This window comes from Motacilla alba, chromosome 4A (assembly GCF_015832195.1).
Source record: "Motacilla alba alba isolate MOTALB_02 chromosome 4A, Motacilla_alba_V1.0_pri, whole genome shotgun sequence".
In the NCBI taxonomy this organism is placed as follows: domain Eukaryota; kingdom Metazoa; phylum Chordata; class Aves; order Passeriformes; family Motacillidae; genus Motacilla; species Motacilla alba.
In genome coordinates, this window is record NC_052045.1 from 7,815,900 (window position 1) to 7,838,583 (window position 22,684).

Sequence of the window (22,684 nt, forward strand, 5' to 3'; positions counted from 1 at the left end):
TCCCTTGTTTGCCAGTCAAGAAGTTTATAAGGAGGGGTGTAGAAGATTATAAAACTGCCAGACCACGATTATGCAAAGAAACTCATGACTGTATAAAAGTTTGCAAAGCTTCACAGTCCAGAGGTGTCCAGATTAGCGCCAGATGTTGATACACCAGATATTAGCCTTTATATAATTGCCCCAGCTTTAAGGAAAAAAAAAAAAAACAACAAAACAAAACATGTCTTCATAATACTTTTTTTTCACTTGAACATTAAAACCAGCCACAGAAAATGCAGGTCCTTTGAGAACAAAAAAATAACAGTGTAAAACTTCATGCATTAGTCTTCAGTTTTCAGGAAAGTGGAGTGTACTTTTTTATCCTCTGGAATAAAACATTTGTAGGAGTGGGTACCACTACACAGCAGCTGTAACCTAGTGGAAGCAGGTTGTTGCCATTGGGTATACTAATTTTAGCAATTCATCTTTCAGAGGTACAGCTGCACTGAGCCTTCATACCAGGACAGTACTCAGTCCCTTACCTTTCTGTACTGAGACCCCTTGAAGTCTGACAGAGACTTCAGCCCTTCCCCCAAATCAATTAAAGTGGCAATTCTGTGGAACACTAATCCAAAACTGTAATCCTAGAAGATACATGCTGAGATGCTCCCTAACACATTTAAAATCTGTGCGCCCTGAGTTTAGGCACAGGAAATCAGGCAAGGTCCAGAAAATCCTCAGGGTTGGGAGTTCTGAGAGGCTTGGTTAAAATCAGTATTTCATTAGAAAATGACTTCTCTTTGGCTGTTGGGTCAGGTGAGAGTGTGCTGAGAGGATCCACCCCAGAGCAGGTGTTACCACCGCTGCCTTGCTAATGGCAGGGCCATGGGAAGCAGGGAGTTGCCTTCCCATCCCTTCCACCCAGGCATTCTCTGGCCCTTTGGGGTCAGATATGGCTGTTCCTGATACTGCAGGAGAAAAGGATGGTCTGGGCTGTGAGGATGCCTGTCCAGGAGAGCCTGAGCCAGAGGGAGAGAGCCTGAGGGCCTGGAAAGGAATGTCAGGGGAGTGACCAGATTCGTGGCAGCCAGGGTGAGTGTTGTGGGTGGTAAAATAACTTATGGTGTTTCTTGTTGAAGCTTTTCTTCCCTGTCAGTTATGGATTATTTTGGGGTGGTCAGCTTTCTTCCCTGCTTAAGGGGAATACAAATGCACCCCTGATTTTAGAGGGAAGGACGTCCTGTGGTGAAGCTAAAGAAATTACAGTGTCTATTGCTTGTGACCACTGCAGTTCACATGCTCTCTGCAAAACTTGTGCTATATTAAATACCTGAGCCCTATCGCTGCTACCATCCTTGAGACAAGACCAGTTTCTTTTAGAAAGGATTTCTAAGTCTAATGATGAAAAGAGTTGTAGGAGATCCAGATAGCAGAAGGAATAATATTAATACCTCTAGTATTTGACTTCTTTTGAATGCCTTTTTTTTTTTCCAAATTGTGAAAATGCTCAGCTAAGTAATTGTTCTAGTGTCCCTGCAAATCTTGTTTTGGACTCAGAATCATGTTATTGCAGCAGGTGACTTTATGGCATTACTACTTGATATGAGGTTGTCTTTTCTTACATGAGAAGCCCCAGTGACTTGGATGAGGCTCTTTCTCAGAGTAATTGCTAACCTGCAGGAACAGGTATCACACAGAGGAAAGTGTTGATGGAGGTATTTCCATTCCAAAGATAGCAGGCAGGACTAACAGCCCGGCTTTTGTCCTTTTGTGAAGGAGGACAATCACAAAGATAATTCTCTTGGCTATCGCATAGCAAGACTGCATGTCAATATGTAAAATTACCTCAAGGAAAGGACTGAGCTGAAAGGTCTTTTTTTGCTGTGTGATAGCCAATACCTGTATTTCAAAGCCTTTCTGTTAGTCAAAAGCTTCTCAAGAATATGCATTTATGTTATCTTCTGTGAAAAGCTTTTTTTTTTTTTTTTTTTTTTTTTAAAGCAATGAGCAAGAAAGTATAGAACTGGGGGGCTGGGGAAGAGAAACTACCTATCAGCATCTCTTGGCTATGCTGAACTCCAGAAATATTGGTACTTGGTGCTGGGGAAGAATTTAAAAATGAAACTGTTAACGATTGATGAACTCATTACAGCATATTTGAAAATTACTACTGTACTCACTCCTAGGCTTTATTTTACTCAATTAAAAATGACTCTTTAGTTTCTACTGGCCCCACCTCTGAAATATTTCCTAATAGAAAAGTCATTATATTCTGACACCTATGCTCTCCCTGATCATTAAGTTTTGATAATTGCATGCTTCCAGTTTTTCATTTTCCCATACTTTATCTGTTCCCTTTTCTTCGTTGTATCTGTTGTTATGTCCTCCCCGATGCGATACCCGAGGTTTTGTGTTTACAGAGCCTTTCAGTTGCTCAAAGACAAGCTGAACGTGTTTGGAACCTGCTTCCAGGATGGTCAGGGAGGGGGCAGGTAGAGTGACACCTGCCTGATGCACCTTGGAAAGGCTTGGATGTTTGTTTGGCACAAGGCTGCAATGATTCATGGAAAACTCAGATGCTCTGTGCCAAAAGCCAAAGCAGAATTGGGGGAATTAGGAGCCCTGGGCTGCAAATGCTGTTGTTCACTGTGCTGTGGTAACTCTAATGCAAGTCTGGATTTCAGCAGAGATTTCCAGATGTTGTGTTGTGTGATTTGAACATCTTCAACCTTTATCAACATTTAATCTTTTCTTGGTTGCTTTTCTCCTTATTCTATATGGAGCTCTGTGTTTGAGAACAACCTTTTTTTTTTCCTGTAGGGCAACTTCAGTAATCTCTGACAGATTGATGAGCTCTCAGGGACTGAAGAGAGGCAGTGCTACAAGAAATACCATGTTATCCTGGAGTTCAGGTCAGAGGGTGAAGTGATGGAGGAGCACATTCCAACTCTTGAATAAAATTAACTAAAGTGGAGATTAATGTTCCATACATACAGAACTGCCAATCTTGCCAAGAGTCATGAAAACACCTTGATTAATTTTGTGCTTGGAGATCTGTGGCTTCCTCTCGAGTGGCTGGGACAACAAAATCTTCCAGGCTCAGTGTAGTAGAAAAGCAGTTCTGCAGAACCTTTCCATTTAATTGGTGTATTTTAATTTATTTCTGTCTTATAAGTTTTTTCTACATGCATATGTAAAACTTCCCCATCACTAACTTGATTACTGCATATAATATGAATGATTTGCAGGTTGCAACTGGCTGAAAAGGCCTGAGGGCAAATCTGCTTTCCATATAGTTTCAAGTCTCCACCCATCCTATGAGCATGACTTCGAAGGCTTAAGCATTTTGCATTTATAGCACTTTTGCAACTGTTCCATTGTGAGGAGATAAATGAGCCAGGTTTCAGCTGCTTCTTCTGGGTTGTGACAGCAGACTGTTCATAGAGGTAAGTAGGAGTGACCTTGCTGCATTTCTCACCTCTGAGATGGCTTTAGAGATGAATCCAAAAGTCCTGAAGTTGGAGAAAATTGGATTAAGCATCTCATTGTGATTTTGCCAATACAGGTCTTTAATATGATTATATAATTCATAATAGAATGAATTGCTATTATGTTAGTGAGCCAAACTTATCGCACAGTACTGAAAACTTTTGATGTTTTTCTGAATCAAATTTTTTCAGGATTTCCATCTAATGAAAACAAATTCGTGGGTAGAGATACATATTGAGTAGAAGTGTGTGTCCTGGTGGCCTCTTGAGCAGCAGCAATGAACATCTCAATTATGGAGAAAAGCAAAAACTGATTAAAAAGAATCCAGGAAGGATATATAATACGTCAACTCCTTTTCCCATGAGCAAAGCCTCATCACCCTGAAGGGATTGGCAGCGTTGGAAGGAAAATTTGCTTCCTACCTTTGTTGCACAAATGGTTGGATGAACCATTAGAGCCAGGCAAGCCAGTATTGGCACCAGGCCTCTTCAGCAAGTAATTCCCAGACTGTATTTTGCTACAAACCCTGTCTGCTTCCACAGGTATCTCTGTGAAGTCACAGATGGCCCTTTCATAAACCGTTGCCTTTGTTATTTGTCCTTGACAATGCCATCTTCGCCCCTCCATTCTGTCCTCTAAGCAGAAGGGCCCCTTCTTGACATCCCCTTCTTGTAGATACACTTCCACCTTGCTTACAGCAGGCTCACAGTGAAATAGGACATTTCTCACCAGATGGAGAATGCTGCCTTGCTTTCATGGGCTACTAGACCAATGAGTGATTTTTTTTTTTTTATTTAGTGATAAAGGTTTGATCTAAGTTGCCTGTAGATCAGTTCAACACCAAGGAAATTGCCTCACTTTTAATCACTTTGTCTTTAAATCAAGATTGATGCTTTCTTAGGCAGAAAGCCTTAATTTAAATGTGAACTGCAGGGCTTGGTTCTGTTCAGCTGCAGAGGAGATGATAATTCCAGCAGCTGCAGGAGCCAACATTCTAAGTTTTCTGCCTTGCTTTACCTGTCAGTTTATAGCAGTCCTGTCTGCCAGTTGAGTTCTGGATGAGAGTAATTACATGCTGTCGATAGACAGTTAAATGATTTAGGTCATCTTCCTCAGATCCTGAAGGCCAGCATGGGGTTTTTTTGTTTTGGTTGGTTGGTCTGCATGTGTTGGCCTGCTAGGATTTAGTGCATTCTAAAGTGATTTGCAAAGTGGGTTTTCTGGTCTTTAGCTCATGCCAGTTGGGAAGGGGAGAGGTAAATGAGTCCCAGCTTTGTCTGCTGAATCAGTTTTGGATGTGTGTTTCAGGTGCCAATATTAGTAAGCATTGCTATCACAGAAGATTTAGGTTAAGAACAGAATTTACTCATTGTATTCTTAAATAAGCACATCAAACACAATCTGCTGTATCACCAGAGCTGTTTGTGTTAGCTAAGGGCAATACCCAGCATCTGATAATATTGCTGGTGCAACCAAATGGAAAACACGGGTATCTCACTGCTCCTAGGAAATGTCAGAATTGTTTGCTGTATTCTCAGCATGTTAAGATTATAATTAATTTATTTCTAAATTATTTTTTGTCCCCAAAGATTCAGTAAATGGCATTGATAGTAATCCAGGGGTGCTTTCCAGACTAGAAAGATGATGTCAGTTAGGCTGCTGGTCAGGAGATGGGATCTCTCATCTATGGTAGAGCCAAACTGGCTCTGGTTTGCTGGCTGATAATTCTGTATTCATAGCTGAGACATTCCCGGGGTGACTGGCTGGCATGGTGCTTGGTTGGTGGGTGGCTATCCCAGCTGTGAGGAACCAGCCTCCAGGGATCAGCCTGATGGACTCAGCCCCAGTGAATGCAGGTGGAGCTGCTGTGCTGCTCAGCTGCAGAGCTAACAGGAGAAATACAGCCCTGCTTCAGGCACAATCCTCTCTGGAGATAGTCCTCTCTCCACTGCTCACTGCAGAGAGCCTGTAGAGGAGTGTGTTCTTCAATTTGTATTTATTATTTTCTCCCAAAGCCTGTGTCCTGTCAGGACACTGCACCTGTACTTGCTTTTTGTTCCAAAGATAAGAGTACTCCAGCATCTTTCAAGTATCTAAAATATAACTCTCCTTGAGAATCTACTGCACAGGGTGATAAAATACAATGTTCTTTTACCTTCCCACCTTTCAGATGCGTTCCCACACAGTCCTCAGTCCTGACATATGTCCTAGCTGTGGCTAGATTGAGACACGCTGGGTAGCACTTTGCTAAACGAAAAGTCCTACTAATTTGGACGGAAAACGTATATATCAAGATTTGGATCTGAAAGAGCCATGGAAAAGACCATTTATAAAGAGGGGAGAGCAATCAAGTGACCAGACAATCTGTGTCTCCTTAGGTCTGTACACGGAGTGTGCTTTGAGCACTGTCCTTATGTGTTACGGAATGCCTGGGGAAGGTCATTGTGACATCCCTCCCCATAAAGGGTGAAATGTCACAGCAACGTTTGTGGTTGAAGTGGGGGAGTGCTTTAGAAAAATCCTTAAGTCTTTCTGCTCAAATTCCTCCTCTGGAGATGACTTAACTTTTATGACCTGCCCTTTCTGTGCCTGTACCTGAAAGTTGTGTTCAGAAGCTGAAATTTCCATGGTGTTTAACCCCCTCGTGGGGCAGGCAGGGGTGGAGCAGGGTCTCCGGGGCAGTGAGCATAGGTGAGGCAGACAGGCAGCGCCTCCGTGGGGAGGCACAGCGAGCAGCGGGGTGGGCTGCTCAGGTGAGGGTCAGTGTTTGATGGGGAACTGGCAGTCTGGAGGTAGAAGACAAGAAGAGTTTGTGGGTAGGTATTGGAAGAAGAGGAAGAGGGGAAGCAGTGGGGGGACGTGCTAGAAGTGCAGGTGGGTGACAGAGAGGCAGCCAGGCAGGAGTGCCACGAGAGCTGAAGAGCCCTGACTGGGGGATCGAGCCCAGGCGGGTTCGTGGCGGGGAAGTGGGTCGGGGTAAGGCGAGGAGCGAGGGCGTGTGGAGGGCAGGCAGTATTTAGGAGGGGAAGTGGGCAGGTGACCGTGCAAGGTGTTAGGCGGTGGGTGTTCCCGAGGAAGTGGGCGCGGGGCCGGAGGAGGGTCAGCGGGCGGGGTGCGGCGGGGAAGCGGGCACGGGCTGCGAGGGGCTGCCCCAGGGCCCGGGCGGGGCCGCCTCCCGCCCCCGGGGCAGCCCAGGGGCCGCGGTTCCCGGCAGGGCAGCGAGGGGCGGGCGGCAGCCGCTCCGATAAAGCGCCGGGCGGCGGGCGGCGCGGGCAGAGCGCAGCGGCTGCGGCGGCAGAGATGGGGATGCTCAGCCTGCCCGGCTTTCTGTCCTGCGGGAAGAAGAAGGTGAGGCGGCGGGGGAGGCTGGCCCGAGGCTCCCGGGCAGGTGGGGTGCGGAGGCACCCGGGTAGGTGCGCGAGAATGTGGGCAAGCGTGGGTGCACCTGAGCAGGTGCGTTGTGGAGCTGCCCGGGTGGGCGTAGCGGCACTCGGGCAAGCAAGGCGCAGGTACGTCGGCAGCTGAGGGCAGGTATGAAGTCCGCTGGGCAGGGGAGAGCCAAACAGGTAGTGGAAGGTAAAGTGGGATGAGCTCCTCGGCATATGTGCAAGGCACTAGGACAGGTGTTTTTTAAAGTGGACATACAGGTATGCGCTGATGTGAACATCTGAACAAGTGTGGGCGCGTCTGGGCATATGCAGGGATATAGGGCAGTCTTCTGGAGCTGATAGCACAAAGGAGTAAGGCAGGAGTAGGGCAAGAGTAAGGCAAAGCTGTGGAGGTGTTTGGGCTCTCTGGTGGGACCCTCTCTCACAGGTCTGTGCTGTCCTGCCAGGGATCAGGTGGACTAGCAGGCCAACTAGCTATGGCTATCCTGTCTGGCTGGTCAGCTATCCCAAGGTGCGTCTCTGGACAGAGAAATGATGATATGATTGCCCTTGTTGCCTGGTGGGTATCACAAGCCTTCCTTCTTCTCTTCAAAGGACTTCAATTTGACAAATGAAAAAGATGCCCACTCCAGTGACAGCGATGAGAACTCGGAGCGTGGCAACTGGTCAAACAAAGGCGACTACCTGCTGTCCTTGGTGGGCTATGCCGTGGGCCTGGGCAACGTCTGGCGCTTTCCCTACCTCGCCTACCAGAATGGAGGAGGTACCTGTGCTGAATGGCAGGGTCACAGGGTGGGCACACCTTGCTATCCCCAGGAGAGAGGAGAGCAAGCTCCAAGGGCCACCTCAGAGGCTGGGCATGTTCTGTCAAAGCTGGATGTGAGCGTCACCCTGGGAACTGGGATAGAGCCTGCTCATGGGAAAGGACACTAAGAGGCTCCTATGTGCTTTTTGGGTAGCAGCTGAGAAGGGAAATAGTATTTAGTTTGAGTTGCAAATTTCTACCTGAAAATTCCATCTTCTGAATTACTCATAAACAATATGTACATTTTTGTACACGTGCCAATATCCTCTACTTGTCTAAATAGCTGCTCTCCCTCCCCAGTGCTTACCTCCTGGTAAGTTTTGTTATATACCGTACCTGGTATGTTTATAGAGAACAGCTGAATCCCCTCTGCACCTTTGCTTTTCCATGCAAACAATCTAAGCTGGAATAATTATCTCAGCTCAATAATTACCCAGATCAAACACTTGGGAAGTGTGAGACAGAGAGAGCCTCTACCTGCTCACACAATGAACTAGTGGCAAAGCCAAGCAGAGGCACTGGTTTCCTTGGCTTGTATTCCAGAGCTTTATCTACTTGCCAGGCTACCACTGGTAATTAAAGAGTGCGTAAATAGTAACTGCAGAGAACTTACTTATATGTACCTATTTGCTCTGCCTAACCATTGTTGAAATAAAATTCTGGGCTGTAAATGCAGTACAGCCCACACAGCTGCACATGGAGGCATTCCCAGTACAGAATTTTTATTGGAGTGAGCTGGGCTGGTTTGCATTACTTGGAGTTTTATTGAAGAAAATTGTGGAAACAAAATAAGTTGGGACACCAGCCCTTGGACTAGATCTTTTTTCTTATCTGCTGCAGCAGAGACTTTGCATTTAAAGCATATTTGTGCTGTTGCTTGCATCCTTTTCTGTGCCCCTTGCCCATGATTGATAAAGACAACTGTTTTGAAACACAGGAGTAATCCAGTTAATTCTCTGGGACAGTTTACTTCCTGAAATTACATCAGGTATTTGCAGTTCCTTGCAGAACTGGGTCCTTGATTGCTTTAAATTCACTGAGAGTGATGAGGACAGATTCCTGTAGGGATATCGTGTTGTGTTTATGAAACTCGTGCTCTCGCTTTCCCTGTCTTCTGTGCACACACAAAGAAGTGCCAGTCCCTTTCACAGAACAAGGTGCTCACTGATATCAGGTTAACATGCACTTTTAAATGGACTTGAACAAGAGCCATCCTGAGATGATGTTTGACACAGGACGCAGCCAACCATAGAAAATAATCTTCATGCTTTGATGTCCAGTAGCTGCTTAACAGGGCAGTTGCAAAACACAGCTGAGCACACACAGGAATGGTTCTGTTCCTCTTTAAATTAAAAGTTGGAAGATTAAGTAGAAAGTGAACAAGGTTGGTGGTGCCTGCAGCTGAGCAGTGTTCCTGCTTGTATTACAGCACATCTTCAATAGTTTCTTATAAAATTAATTTACTCTCTATAAGAGAAGCCATTCTTTTTATATCAGCAGTTCTGACATTCATTGCGGGTACTACTGAACAGGACTTAGAAACAAATCTCTCTATTTTGAAAAAAAGTCCCTACAGTGGGGAGCAGGGGAGAAAGGAGGAGTATAAAATGTGATAAAACTGAGGTGAATGCTGAAAGATGCATTGTTTTCTCTGTGTGTGTGATTGTGCTTTTCCCCCCATTTTTTATCTCCTCTCAGGTGCTTTTCTAATCCCCTACACCCTCATGCTGGCGTTAGCTGGCTTGCCTTTATTTTTCTTGGAATGTTCCCTTGGGCAGTTTGCCAGTCTAGGGCCAGTTTCCATCTGGAGAATACTACCATTGTTTCAAGGTTGGTTTTCTTATCTTTCTTTTTATTCCAATAATAGACTGTTGTGAATTAATGATTTCTTAATGAAGTTACTAATTCTGAGACACCGATATCCGTGTTGCAGCTATTCCAAATGTTACAAGGTCAGTGTTATGTACCCAGGTATATACTTCCTCATTATTCAGTTAATAAACAGATGTTGAGTAAAGATTTCCCCAAAAAGGTTCTTGGTTATGAAAGGTTTTATCAGAGATTCTTGTGCTCAGCAGCACATCAGCCTCACTCCAGCTGTCCAGGCAGAAGGAAATATCCCTGTTTTGCTGTGTGAGGGAAAACCTCAGTAAAAAAACTGGTGCAACGTGTGCAACAGATTGAAAATAAATTTTAGAAGTTGACTTTATCACTGTTTCTTTATGCTTCACATCCAGTGTAGCTTGCAAGGCAATTGTGTGTTGGATGGGTTAATTCTGTATTTGGCTGCCAGTGTGGGCACAGGCACACAGGTCTGTGCAATATTGTGCACAGTCACCCAGCAGATGCCTTGGGAGTCATCTGCAGGTGTGATAAAATAGCCTAGACTCTGGCTTTGTAAAGCGAGGTGCCTCTTGAGATAAGAGAAATCGTTTCATGCTGTAGTGGTAGTTTGTCTCCGTGAGTGTTTGTATTTCAAACTCTCTCATAGGGAGATTTGTTTGGAAACAATTAACCGTGTGCTTTACTCATGCCTGTCCATCCCGGTCCTGCACCATGGGTGTAAAGGACTATGCAATGGTTTTGTTTGTCTTAATCTACCAGAGGAGTTAATGTAGGAACGAGGAAGTTTCTTTCTGATGCAACAAGAATTTGCTTGTCACCTACAGAAACTGGTTGCCCCAACGTTTACTCTTTTTGCCAGTCTCTGTTCTGCAGCACAAGAAACTTTCATGAAAGCAGTGTGTCTATCTTAAAGCAAGAGGTTTATGTATAATATACATAAATACATATATACATATAATTTATATGTATAAATACATATAATTTATATACATATATAAAAATGTAATTTATACACATAAATTATATAAATAAATATATTATACAGCATATATTTTATGTATCTGTGAAGACAGAAGCTTATATATAGTTTCTAAGATGACTGGCACATTTTGTCAAGCTTTCCCAAACTCACAGAACAAAACTCATTTTAACAAGTGGGACAACAGTAATATTGACAAGATTTACTGTAGTTTAAAGCATTCACCACAGTGGAATATTTAACATGGCTTGGACAGTCCTAGTACAGTTTGTTTTATTTTACTAAGTTTCCCTCCAAATCAGGGGAGAACAAAATACTGAATTTCTCCTTTAGACTTTGTAAATAGTCCAATTTTTCTATGGGCTTGATTCAAACTCTGTTTAAAAACCATGTTTGAGATGGTCAGTTTAGATAATATCCATCATTTTATAGGTTTAAAATTTCACTGTTTGTTTGCTGCTAAAAATATTTTAAGACCAAACAAAAGCCAACTTCAACTTCTTCCCAAGTAGCCTTTTAAAAGTCAAGTGAAAGCGATTTGTTTTGGTTGGGGGGGGGGGGGTTGCAACCCGAGTCTGGGGTGGTTAAGATATTGTGTGTTTCTCTTTCCTAGGAGTGGGCATCACAATGGTCGTCATCTCAACATTTGTCACCATCTACTACAACGTTATCATTGCTTATGCACTCTACTACTTATTTGCCTCATTTCAAAAAGTGCTGCCATGGTCAGATTGCTTTTCCTGGGCTGATGAACTCTGCAGCAAGACACGAATAGGTACCATACTTACCAGATAGAGTTTAATATTATTGTTTTTGGTAATTGGACTGTTTTCTGGGTGAAAGTATACAAGACAGCTACCCGTGGCTTCAAAAGTCCTACCTGGAATTTTGCATTAAACACAGAGGAGTGATGCTTATCCACTTCTTTGCCACCAGTTCTGGATGCTTGGGAAATCTACAGAGAACTGGGCTGAAATCACCTTGTTGGATCCTTTTTTTTTTTTCCTTTTAAAGCTCAACTTTTTTCTAGTACATACATTTCCAGTCCCTGGAAATACTGCATTCCCATTTCATCAAGCTTTGTGGCAAAAAAAAAAAATCTTCCTTCCATGAGACAAACTACTGCAGTAGTTTTTATCGAGGTCTTTTCATTACCCCTTGCCTCCCCTGTGGCTATGGTAATCCTGAGCACCACTGAGGCACTGGTTTCACTCTTCATTAGCTCTTTAGAACGTATCTCCACACCATTGTTCTTGTGTTTCACAGCAGATGTAGGGCCCAAACGCTTATCTCACCAGTTTCTATATCAGACCAGTTTAAGGCAAAAGGTGAAGTTGGTGAGGTAATTACCAGTTAGCAACTGGAAATGTCTTGCCAGGTAACCAATGATTATTAAAATAACAAGGACAAGATGAGGATGGATTACATTGTTTACAGTATTGATGTAAATATATCTCAACCCTATATCTGAAAATATCTTCTAAAAGGCCTTATGTAACAAAAACTTGATGATTATTTATTGGCAAAACAAAAAAAGATTTCAGCAACTAATTTTTAAGTTCTGGGGAAACACAAAATTGAAGTGAAGAAGCTGTCCTGAAATAGGCTTCAACAAGAATTCCCAGTAAATGCTGATACATATGCTGATAAAGTGTTTTTTATTGTATGTTCTGACAAAAAATTCCCAACTCCAGTTTCCATTCTTCCAAGGAAAATATTTAAAGTGTTCTAACAAGCCCTCTCCCACAATAAGGTGAATATCAGATACCAGGTGATCCATGTGTCACCTTAGTTTGGGACAAAGGTTTTCATAGAGTAACTAAGGCTAAATTTTAACTATGCTCAGATTTGATTTTTATAAGTATTCTTGAAGACAAGTAAAATGTGGTGAGCACACCAGATTCTTGGTGTTTTGATTTACAGTCAAGTAGCGAGGTCACAGCTGCAAGTGACATTTCAGGTTTGTTTCCAAATATTGTTAGCAGGCAAACTGAAGCTGTAATTGCTTAGGAAACACATTTGCTGTATCAGTCTGATTTTTTTAATAATAGTCATCCCAGTGTTAATGATTCCTTTTTCTTAATTTCAGTAAGTGACTGCAATACAACCTTGAATGGGGAAATCATTCATGCAAACTACTCATTCATCACGGGCAACAATCTCACATGCATAAATGGCACCATAAGCTACAAACCAGTGCAATTTCCCAGTGAGCAATACTGGAAGTAAGTAAATACTTTAAAGAAATTACTAATTACTGGTTTAGGATGTTCCTTTTATTTTTGTCTTATCTTGCAGTCCAGAAAAAATCTAGTCAAGGGACAGGGGCATGCAAATCACTAGAGAGGGGACTTAAAATTCAATTGCTAAGTTTGGCCTTTTAAAAAGAAATTATGTATAGAAAGAGAAGTAAGTGAGTCAACCTTTAACCAATTGAAAAATACTCCCATTTAAGGAAATCCTCTTCTCTGGAGTCCTGGTAGGCACTGCTTGGCATCTTTACATATAGCATATATTCTATTTTTCTCAGGAGTTACTGTGTAAAATATATTCACCTTATTCTGAATCTGGGCCTGTTGTAAAATTGCCATTTCTTTATTGCCCCATGGTCTCAATTTGCCTCATGTTCCCTGGGTTCCTGGAAACTGATTCTTTTGGGCTCTTCTCTTCCTGTCAGAATTTCATGATTAACACAGAATATCTTTGGTGGGCCTTAAGGGAGATGTATGGAGAGATGAGAGCTGGTAGGCTTCAAAAAGAGGGGAAAATGCAGTTAAATATACAGCTTCTCATTGCTTACCATGCAATTCTAACTGCATACTCTTGGAAGAGGCTGCAGAGTCTTGTAATAGCCTCACACAGCAGCTCACTTCTTCTGGAGAAGTAGCTGAAGAGGAGGTGTGTGAGGGGTGTGTGCTGCTGCCATCCCCTCCTCACGGGAGCATCGTGTGCTTTCAGCAAAGTGACTCTGCAGCGCTCGAGTGGGCTGGAGGACACCGGCAGGATCGTCTGGTACCTGGCTCTCTGCCTTCTCCTGTCCTGGATAATTGTTGGAGCTGCCCTGTTTAAAGGAATCAAATCTTCTGGAAAGGTATGTTAGAAAGACCAAGGAGATGACTTTTGGCCTGATTCTGCCTTTCCAATGTCTGTTGGACCCAGGGAAGTTTAGCACGAGGTAGGATGCAGCCCTAGCACACCCCCCTCTGCTGGGCTCAGCATTTGGCTTCCCTCCAGCTCCTCAGCTTCATAACTGTTACATAAAATATGAGTAAGGTGCTGATTATACAGCCATTACTTAACTCCTGGGGCTCCACTCCACCAAGCTGCCCTGTATTTTGGGATCTTGCTGTTGTGCTGGTGATTCCAGCTGAGTTTTAGCCTTTGCCTGGGCTGTGTGATGGAAGCGTGCATGGGCACACATGGCACACGCCCTGGGAACACCCGGTGATTATTTTGTACTTCCAGTCTGGTTGAGATGGTTGGACCATACAGGTCAGGTGCTGTGAACAGGTGTGTGTGTGCAGCTTCCTGACAGATTGTGAAATGTTGTTTGTTCCCAAGAACTGAAGTTATTAGTATGGACAAGATACTTAGATGCTTGTTTTCAGAATCTGTCTCTGCTGAGCTCCCATTTCCACAAGCTGCAGCATAGTTTTCTGGAGTTTTTCTTGGGCTAGGCTGACTTCAGGCAGGCTGAATTTCATCCTTCCTCTCCTGAGACCCTTTTCTTGGTTTTGTTCCTTCCTCCTCATACTCTTTTCTCACCTTCATGTTGCATCTCCATCATTTACATCTTCAGCCTCAGTTGCCTTTGTTCTTTTGTTCACCTTCTCTGCACAGATTTCCCCCCTCCCCTTTTCCTTCTGTCATTGTTGCTTTCTTTGGTTCCTTGCTGCCTCCTTTCCTCTGCTCAGTGTGATGTCTCCTCCTGTTTTGCTTTCTATTTGGAGCACTCTGCCCTTGTTTCAGTGCTTTGTGGTGGAGTATCTGTGCTTTCCCAGCCTCAATTATTTGGCTGCATGGCTCTTCTTAATCTCATGTTCTTTGGGTTCCTGGCAGTTGCTCTTCCTGTTGTCACTTTTTTTCTGGCACAAAGGCAATTGTCTTTGGAGAGTAAAGTGAGACTTGGAAGACTCTAGCTGGGCAGGAGCAAGACAGATGAAAGACAGAGAGAATTGTCCATTCTAGGCAAGCATGAAGGAGGTCTTTGGAAATGTCAGACTCACCACACAATGGTACAATGCTCTGGCTTGGTGGAGCCAGCAGTCCTGGGTCAATTACCTGTCTGAATAACATGGAAACTAAGACTCAAGGAACCAGAATATTGTTGATCATAGCCTGTGTAACAATGACTGTACTGCTGGCCTTAATCCCATGTGCTAGTACAACAGAACAGATCTGTATCTGAGAGAACCTAAAAGTGCTTGCTCCAGTAAAGAAAGCTTCCAAAACAGAGACTTAAAAATTTTTTTTGTTTTGGCTTTTTTTTTTGGGGGTGCTAGGGGGGAGTAGCAGGAAGCTCATCAGGAGATAATTCCACCCATGTCACCTAGTTTTTCCTGGCTTTCAGTTTGCACTTGCTAGAAGCACTACCTATTAAGAGATGTCTGCGGTACTTGAGTCCAGACCTTGGTACAGAAGTAAATCATGCCAGAAAAATGCATTTCTGAAACTGGTCAAGTGCTATCTCAAAAGTGGTTATGTGGCTTGGGCCTTCTGCTTCTGCTGGAATGCAGCTCCAGAACCTGTTAAGCCAGATGGTTTGGTGGTTGGCATGTGCTCATTTCTCTGGTTGCCTGTTTTTCTTTTGTACCAGCAGACCTTAGCCTAAAGCCTGTCCAGTCTTCCCGCATGTGGGTCTGTGGATCCCCTCACACCTAATGTGTGTCCCTGCCCATCTTCCTGCAGGTTGTCTACTTTACTGCACTCTTCCCATATGTCATCCTGCTCATCTTGTTGGTGAGAGGTGCCACCCTGGAAGGCGCTTTGGATGGCATTGAGTACTACATTGGGAGACAGTCCAACATCACCAAGCTGATGGAGGCAGAGGTGAGAGGAACTTCAGCCCCAAGAGTGTGACACACTTTCCTGGTTATGTGGCTTTCTTCTTTTTAATCCAGTCAGGTGCTTCAGGTCCTGCCTTGTGTTTTGTATCAGCAGCTGGTTGTGTAAAAAGTCCAAGCCCCTATTTCAGCTACTCTCAAATTGAAAGACAGTCACCTCCTTCCCCCTCCCTGCCACATCAGTGATGAGAACTGTGCTATTGCTTCTAAACAGTTCTTGGGGATCATGCTGGAGTTTAATCTTAGCAAGATCTGCTGAGAAAGTCCTTGCTGCTAATTTTAAGGGACTTTCTCATAAGGCTGAAGGGATCCCTGAGTTTGAAATTCAGGCCATGCCTTGCCTGGGAAATTACCTTGGGTAATTAGGTGGACCAGGAAGGGCACCTCATGCAAAGAAAGCCAGAACTTTCTTTGTTCTGGCTTATGCCAATATTATTGCATATTTATCAAAAGCAACCATTAGGTGTGATATTTATTTGTGGTATTTATATGAGTGCTTGGCACTAGCTGAAGGGCTATGTCAGAGGCAGGAGTGGTTTGTTTGGGTCACACAAGTGGGAGGGTACATGGAAATTCTCACTCCTGCAGCCAGTCCTGGTTGTCCTTATTTGTTGTCTCTGTGCCAAAATTCATATCTCAGCATTTCACCTATGTGAACAAACCCAATCTTTTCTTCAGGTATAGGCCAATAAGATTTAAGTATTTGGCAACATACTTGGGATGTGACCTTTAGACATCATAGAGATACTCTTCGTGATTGAGACTGCAAGGTCACCAGCATGCTATATTCTATCCTTCTTAAAATTAATATGAAATAGAATTAGATATACAGGCTGAATGAAAAAAAAATACCCTTGAGCTTCAATGGAGGACAGACTTAAATGTTTATGATAAATACTATAAGTAATACAGTAATTCTCATGTTCTTTTTTTTTGGCAGGTTTGGAAAGATGCAGCCACCCAGATATTTTACTCCCTGTCCGTGGCATGGGGCGGGCTTGTTGCTTTGTCTTCATACAACAAGTTCCACAACAACTGCTACTCAGATGCCATTCTAGTTTGTGTGACCAACTGTGCCACCAGTGTATTTGCTGGGTTTGCAATATTCTCCATCCTGGGACATATGGCATTTGTGTCTCAGAGGCCTGTCTCAGAGGTGGTGGACTCAGGTAGGCTGATGGTCACACTGTTGGTTTTGTGACTTGAATTGGCCAAGGCATGACAATAACATCCTTCTCCCCACTACTTTCCAGGATTTGAACTGGCCTTTGTAGCCTACCCAGAGGCTCTCTCCCAGTTACCAGTTTCTCCTCTGTGGTCCTTCTTGTTTTTCTTCATGCTTGTGCTTTTGGGACTTGACTCCCAGTTTGCCACCATAGGTAAGTGGGGTTTTAAGTGACTTATGGCTTTTCAAATGACCATTACCTTTCGTAATTTTGCTGCTCAAACTCACTGATTCTTCCTTTGCAGAAACACTTACAACCACCATTCAAGATATAAATCCCAGAGTGATGAAAAAATTAAGAATACCTATAACCGTGGGCCTGTGTACAGCGTTCTTTTTACTTGGGCTTATCTGTGTTACTCAGGTAAGAAATTAAGTTTTTTTGGTAATGAGTTTAGTTATGCTGCAAGTGATGAACTCAAATCAAAATACCCTTTCCAACTGTTCCTGTCTTTGTGGATAAATCTTAGAGACCCTTGAACTTTGTTCCTGAACACACAAGCAAGCAATTCCTGGGAAAGCTTGAAGAACCTAAGGTTTTCTGTGATTATTGAACTGAGACATGCTTTTAAAAAGAAGGCCTTTAGAGAGCCTGTGAATGATCAGCCTGATTTATCGTTCCTCAGTTCAGGAGTTTATTTGTGTAATCACAAGTACACACATACAACATGTCCACAGCACAGTGGGTACTGCTAATAAATGCTGATGGGATCTTTTTGTTCAGAACTCACTACCAAAGAGGACAGGAATTGAGGAATGACCTATCTATGCAATAAAAACCCATTAGCTCATGAGCACTTGTAGATGGCATAGTTACTTCTGCATGTGTATATTTATATAAATAGATATACAGAAAAGGAATTTTAAGTATACTGTGTAAAATATCTTAAAGCAATTGCTTTTAAGGGTATAAAGGTTGACTGCAATTACTCCATCTAGAAATGCAGATTTATGTGTGTAATTAGACTGAGAATGTGAAGGAGGTAATTGTGGTGAGTAGACATTTGTATGGTCAAGCAAAGTACATAAGTCATGAAACAGGGTGGTGGGGAAGCTTGCAAGGGACTTAGTACACAAGAGTGTGGAATGGCTCAGAGATTGTTTCCTGCTCTGGGATCCTGCTATTGCATGCTGGTGTTTAAAGCTGTGGTTAACCCCATGGAGCAGTCATGCATGAAGGAGGACTGAAGCCTCCCAGAGCTGATAACTGGTGTAGCTGTTGCTGTAGTTCAGTATAAAAACTTCAGCCCCAACTTTATTCCTGTAAGCTCCAAATTTAAATCTTGCTCTCAGCTGTTTATATATGCTCTGTATATGCATAGATCTTGGGTTTAGCATCTATAGTATTTTGTTAGATATGCTTTTCAACTTTACGTAGAGGATTTAAACAAAATAATATTCACAAACCTGTACTTGTCCTGGAGAACTGTGAACTTAAAAATTCAGAGTCATGATTAGTTAAATTGTCTTGAACAAATGCATCTTATTTGTATGTTACTACTCAAATTTTAAACCTCTAATGTTTGTTCTGCAGGCAGGAATTTACTGGGTTAACCTGATAGATCACTTCTGTGCTGGATGGGGAATCCTTATTTCAGGTGTCCTGGAGATAGTAGGCATCATCTACATTTATGGTAAATTATTTGCATTGAAAATACATAATTAAACTAAGCAATCCCAGGAACAGTTTATATCATAGAGTCACTGTATGGTTTTGGGGTGGAAGGGACTTGAAAGATCATCCTGTTCCAAATCCCTGTCATGGGCAGGGACACCTTCCAATAGACCAGGTTTTTCAAAGCCCCATCCAGCCTGGCCTTAAGCAGTGCCAGGGATATAAAATACTAATTATTGCAATAAAGAATTTATTTATAATATTTATTTATGAGTAATAATATAATTTAAAAAAACTTGAATGCAGAACTGGGGAAACTGTCCTTGATGATTGCTTGTCTTTGATCACTTTTGAGTAACCCCACCTGCAAGGGAAGTACCTGCTTTGCAGTGAGTTCCATGGTTGTTTTCCAACAGGAGGAAAAAGGTTCATTGAAGACATTGAAATGATGATTGGAAAGAAGAGCAGTTCATTCTGGCTGTGGTGGAAAATCTGCTGGTTTTTCATCACTCCTGTGCTGTTAATGGTGCGTGCACATGACTGGATTGTTAATGTGACAGAACTTAGTAACTTAATATTGAAGAGGTTTCTTTGTGAAGGTTCAGGGCCGACTGCCCAGGCTCTGTGTATAAAGATGGGGCATAGCTGTGCCAGTGAAGTGAACTATGGGCTGTCTCTGCTTTCTGATACACTCCCTCCTCCTTTGATCCCCTCCAGGAGGGGCTGGAGCTTGAGATCAATTACTAGAGAGCTGGGTCTACACTCCCAAGGACTAGCACAGGGCAACTAGATCCTCTGCCTTGGCAGCTGGGTTATCTTAATTTTAGACTGAGGTTGGTTTGAAAACCTTTTGAGGGAAATCCCATTTTTGGGTCAGATGTTCTGCTGTTCTCCTGTCTGAGACCTTAAAGTGTCCTGTTGCATGTCTCGTTTTTGTTAATCCTGTACTTCCAATTGTGAATGTAGATGGGTGGATTATGTTACTACGACAGAATTTATTAACATCCCCAGTCCAGGAACAGTGGCAAGTCACTCTGGCCAGCACATTACCTGTAATCTGCCCAGACTATAGTTTAGAAAATGCTGCCTAAAACGATCCAACTTCTGAAGCAATATTTGCCAATTTTTAATCTTAGATCCTTTCCTGTATTCCTGTAAATAATAGAATACAGGAACGCTAAAACATATAGAGAAGGGTACTGGGCTCAGCCAGCAACATATATATTATCCAACATAAGATTTAAAGAGAACCCAGAGATCAAGTTATGTTTAAACACAAATGTACTCAGTGCATCTCAGCACTGGTGCTGCTTTTCAGTCGTGGCCTTCAGTCTTGCTGTTTGGTGATGAGTGAACACCAAATCCTGCACAACTGTTCTCATACTCAGAAAACAAGATGGAACTGTGCAGAACTTGTAAACAGCCCTTCTTTTTATTAAACCAACTTGGGAGCAGTGAAAATTCAATGTTGCTGGAAATCTGCTTTTCTCTTATTGTTTTTCCCATTTTTTTCTAGGCTATTTTGGTCTGGTCTTTGATCACATTTTCAAATCCCACTTATGGCACAGTGTTATACCCAACCTGGGGAAGCATTGTTGGCTGGTGCATGATCATCTTCTGCGTCATCTGGATTCCCATTGTTGCTGTTGTAAAAGTACTTAAAGCTGAAGGAAACCTTATTCAGGTAAGGGCAAAAAAAGCCACTGACATAGCCTCAAATCTGAATTTCTTTGGTGTTATCGGGACCACCTGTGCTTTCTTCTCCAACACATCTACTACTTTGACATGTTTTTCAGATGGATTTTTAGACCAAAGCATTATCTCTGGTAGTTGCATCAAAGGTGCATCTACACTACCATGTTCTGATGAGAAGATAAAGTCTAATTCTCTGGGAGTGCACACACACCATTCGAGAGAGATTTTTCATCAGATCTGTTGCTATTTTAGCTTCTTCAAATGCTGTGAAGAATTTCCATTGCTTTCTATCCCCATATAGTTTTCTGGAGTTTTGCCTCCCATTCCTCACAGAAACAAGTGACAGATCTGAGATATTCTGCGAGCTTTCCCAAACACTTATGTTGGTCACAGCTTTCTCTGTTCTTTGACTTCAGTGTCCAGAACCCACTGAACCCAAAGATAATTGGAACGATTGTAAACAGCTTTGGCGATTTGCCATTTGTTGAGTTGCTGTGCAGGTCTAGAGCTATAATTTTACTGAATTTCAAAAGTAGACTGGACTAAAGGAAGAGATTAAATGCCTCTTGGTTTTGCTTTGCAGCGCATTGTCAGCTGCTGCCGGCCTGCAGCAAACTGGGGCCCCTACCTGGAGTGTCACCGAGGAGAGCGATACAGCCACATCGTGGATCCCAAGGACAAAAAGGAGCACGAGATTCCCACTGTGCCTGCCTTCGTATACAAGCAACATTGAGATGGCTGTTTGGATGACTGTTTTTTAGTGTATATATATGTGGGTTTTATCTTTTAATATTGGAAAGGTACTAGGCAAAAAAAAAAAAAAAAAAAAAGGTAAATCAACAGCCCTGCCCCTTAAAAATCCAGCCCCCAAATGAAAGCAAGTCATATTATTTATTTTTAGTGCTTTAGTCTTTGGGGAGGAACATGTCAATTAGGCACTGAGATCTCACCAGATGTGTAGGTTGAGAGGGCAGGATAATACATTGCAGGCTCCCCAGGCTGCTGGACTGGGCATGCTTAACCCCATCCAACTGGTATCCAGCTGGACTGCAGATACAGGTGTGGGGGAGAGTAAAGACATTCTGGTGCTCCCAGCTGGAGCCCAAAGGTGCTCTGTGTGGGTGGGTGTGTGTGTGTGTGCCCTGAGGTGCAGTTCCTGCCTTCTGCTGTGCTCTGCCACCCCCGAGGTGTGCAGACAGCAGAGGGGAATGGGTGTGCTGCTGCCTGGCACTGGAGCTCAGGGAACATTAGTAATTCTTCTCTGTCTAAGCCTTGCTCAGTGTGCTGGGAGGCTGCTCAGGATTTGATGTTGAGTATGCTCCGTGTGTGTGTGTTGTCTAAACAAATACAAATATTGAGTGGCAAAAAATTGCCATCGCAGGAAATAAGGTTTAAACATGGTGAAAAGCAGGCTGCTTTCTATCTCTCACTATTCCCCTTGGGATCCCTAAAGAGCTATCTTCTCTGTCATGCCCCGTGCTCAGCCCTCATCTGTCTTTAATTCAAAAACCTCATGTTTCCATATTCTGCCATTAGGTTCTGCAGAATGAAAGAGTAACCACTGAATTCTGGTTTGTCTGCTCTCCTATTTTCATCAATGCTTTGCCTATCAGGTTGTTTTCTGCTTCTTTCACTCAGATTTGGGTTTTCCCTTCCAAAGGAGACCCAAAGTGCTCTTTTAAAAAAGATTCAAACAGTGTTATGGTAGGGCCAAAAGAAGCAGAACTTAAAGTGAAGGTCACAACTACTTTGTAGTGTTGTTATTCCAAAATTTGCTGAAATAATGAGATTAATGAAGAGTTATGAAGTTTCTAATGTATTTGGGAACACAGACTTGAGCATCTTCATAAGCAGAAAGGGTTTGGGTGAAGAGAAGCTGACTTCACTTGTAATACAAGTGAATCCAGACAAAGAGGGGAAAAAAAGACTGAGGAGAGAATGAATACATTTGGTGTGCTGAGGAACACCTCTCTCACTGTGATAATGGTTCCTTGGGAACAAAGCAGCAGGGTGTTCAGCTGTCACTTCCTCTCAGGGCTTTGTCACTTTTTCTGGACATGAAGGAGTGTGGATAGTGGCTTTGTTGCCCAAGCTGCATACCTTGGTGTATGTTTTATACTGGGTTTTTTTGTGTGGTTTTTTTTCTTTTCTTTTTTTTTTTTTTTTTTTTTTTTTTTTTGGTGACAAATCAACACTTTATGGCGAACAAAATGTGATTTCCCCCCCTGTTTTTAATGATTTTGGAACTGGCAAATAAAATGTGATTTTCTGTTTTTAATGCGTTTGGACCTAGAAACTTTTAATTTTGTGTGTGGAGTTGGTGACCACAAAAGCTTCTATGATCCTAAGCCTTTAAGAGCTTGAACTGGAAAGATTCAACCTCCAGGAAGTCTTGTCTCAGAAATTGCAATACTCTTGTTTTGAAGTGGGCTCAGAAAGTGCAGAAAGAAATTAAATGGGAATTTATTAAAAGGACTGTGGGACTGGAGCCTGTACTAGAAGCTGGTGAAGAGGACCCTTTTCCTGCACTCCAGCTGCTCTAGGATCATGGTTCAGACAGAAAAGAGTTCTGTCAGTAGCCTGGAGAGGCTGGGAGCAGG

The 22,684-nt window shown here is 42.9% G+C and overlaps 1 protein-coding gene across 2 annotated transcripts; it reads left to right on the plus strand.

Moving 5' to 3' along the window:
• The first annotated feature begins 6,755 nt into the window (after nucleotides 1-6,755).
• On the plus strand, nucleotides 6,756-22,229 carry SLC6A14 (solute carrier family 6 member 14). 2 transcript variants are annotated; one of them, XM_038123158.1, is made up of 14 exons: nucleotides 6,756-6,816; nucleotides 7,452-7,620; nucleotides 9,361-9,492; nucleotides 11,100-11,261; nucleotides 12,576-12,711; nucleotides 13,445-13,577; nucleotides 15,395-15,535; nucleotides 16,490-16,718; nucleotides 16,803-16,928; nucleotides 17,020-17,138; nucleotides 18,309-18,408; nucleotides 18,806-18,915; nucleotides 19,906-20,073; nucleotides 20,668-22,229. In XM_038123158.1, the coding sequence occupies exons 1-14, from the start codon at nucleotides 6,769-6,771 to the stop codon at nucleotides 20,815-20,817; spliced, it is 1,923 nt and encodes a 640-aa protein (XP_037979086.1). In that variant the 5' UTR covers nucleotides 6,756-6,768; the 3' UTR covers nucleotides 20,818-22,229. The 2 variants fall into 2 exon arrangements, with proteins under 2 accessions (XP_037979086.1, XP_037979087.1); XM_038123159.1 differs by lacking the exon at nucleotides 6,756-6,816 and having other exon boundaries at nucleotides 7,449-7,553.
• Nucleotides 22,230-22,684: the final 455 nt, after the last annotated feature.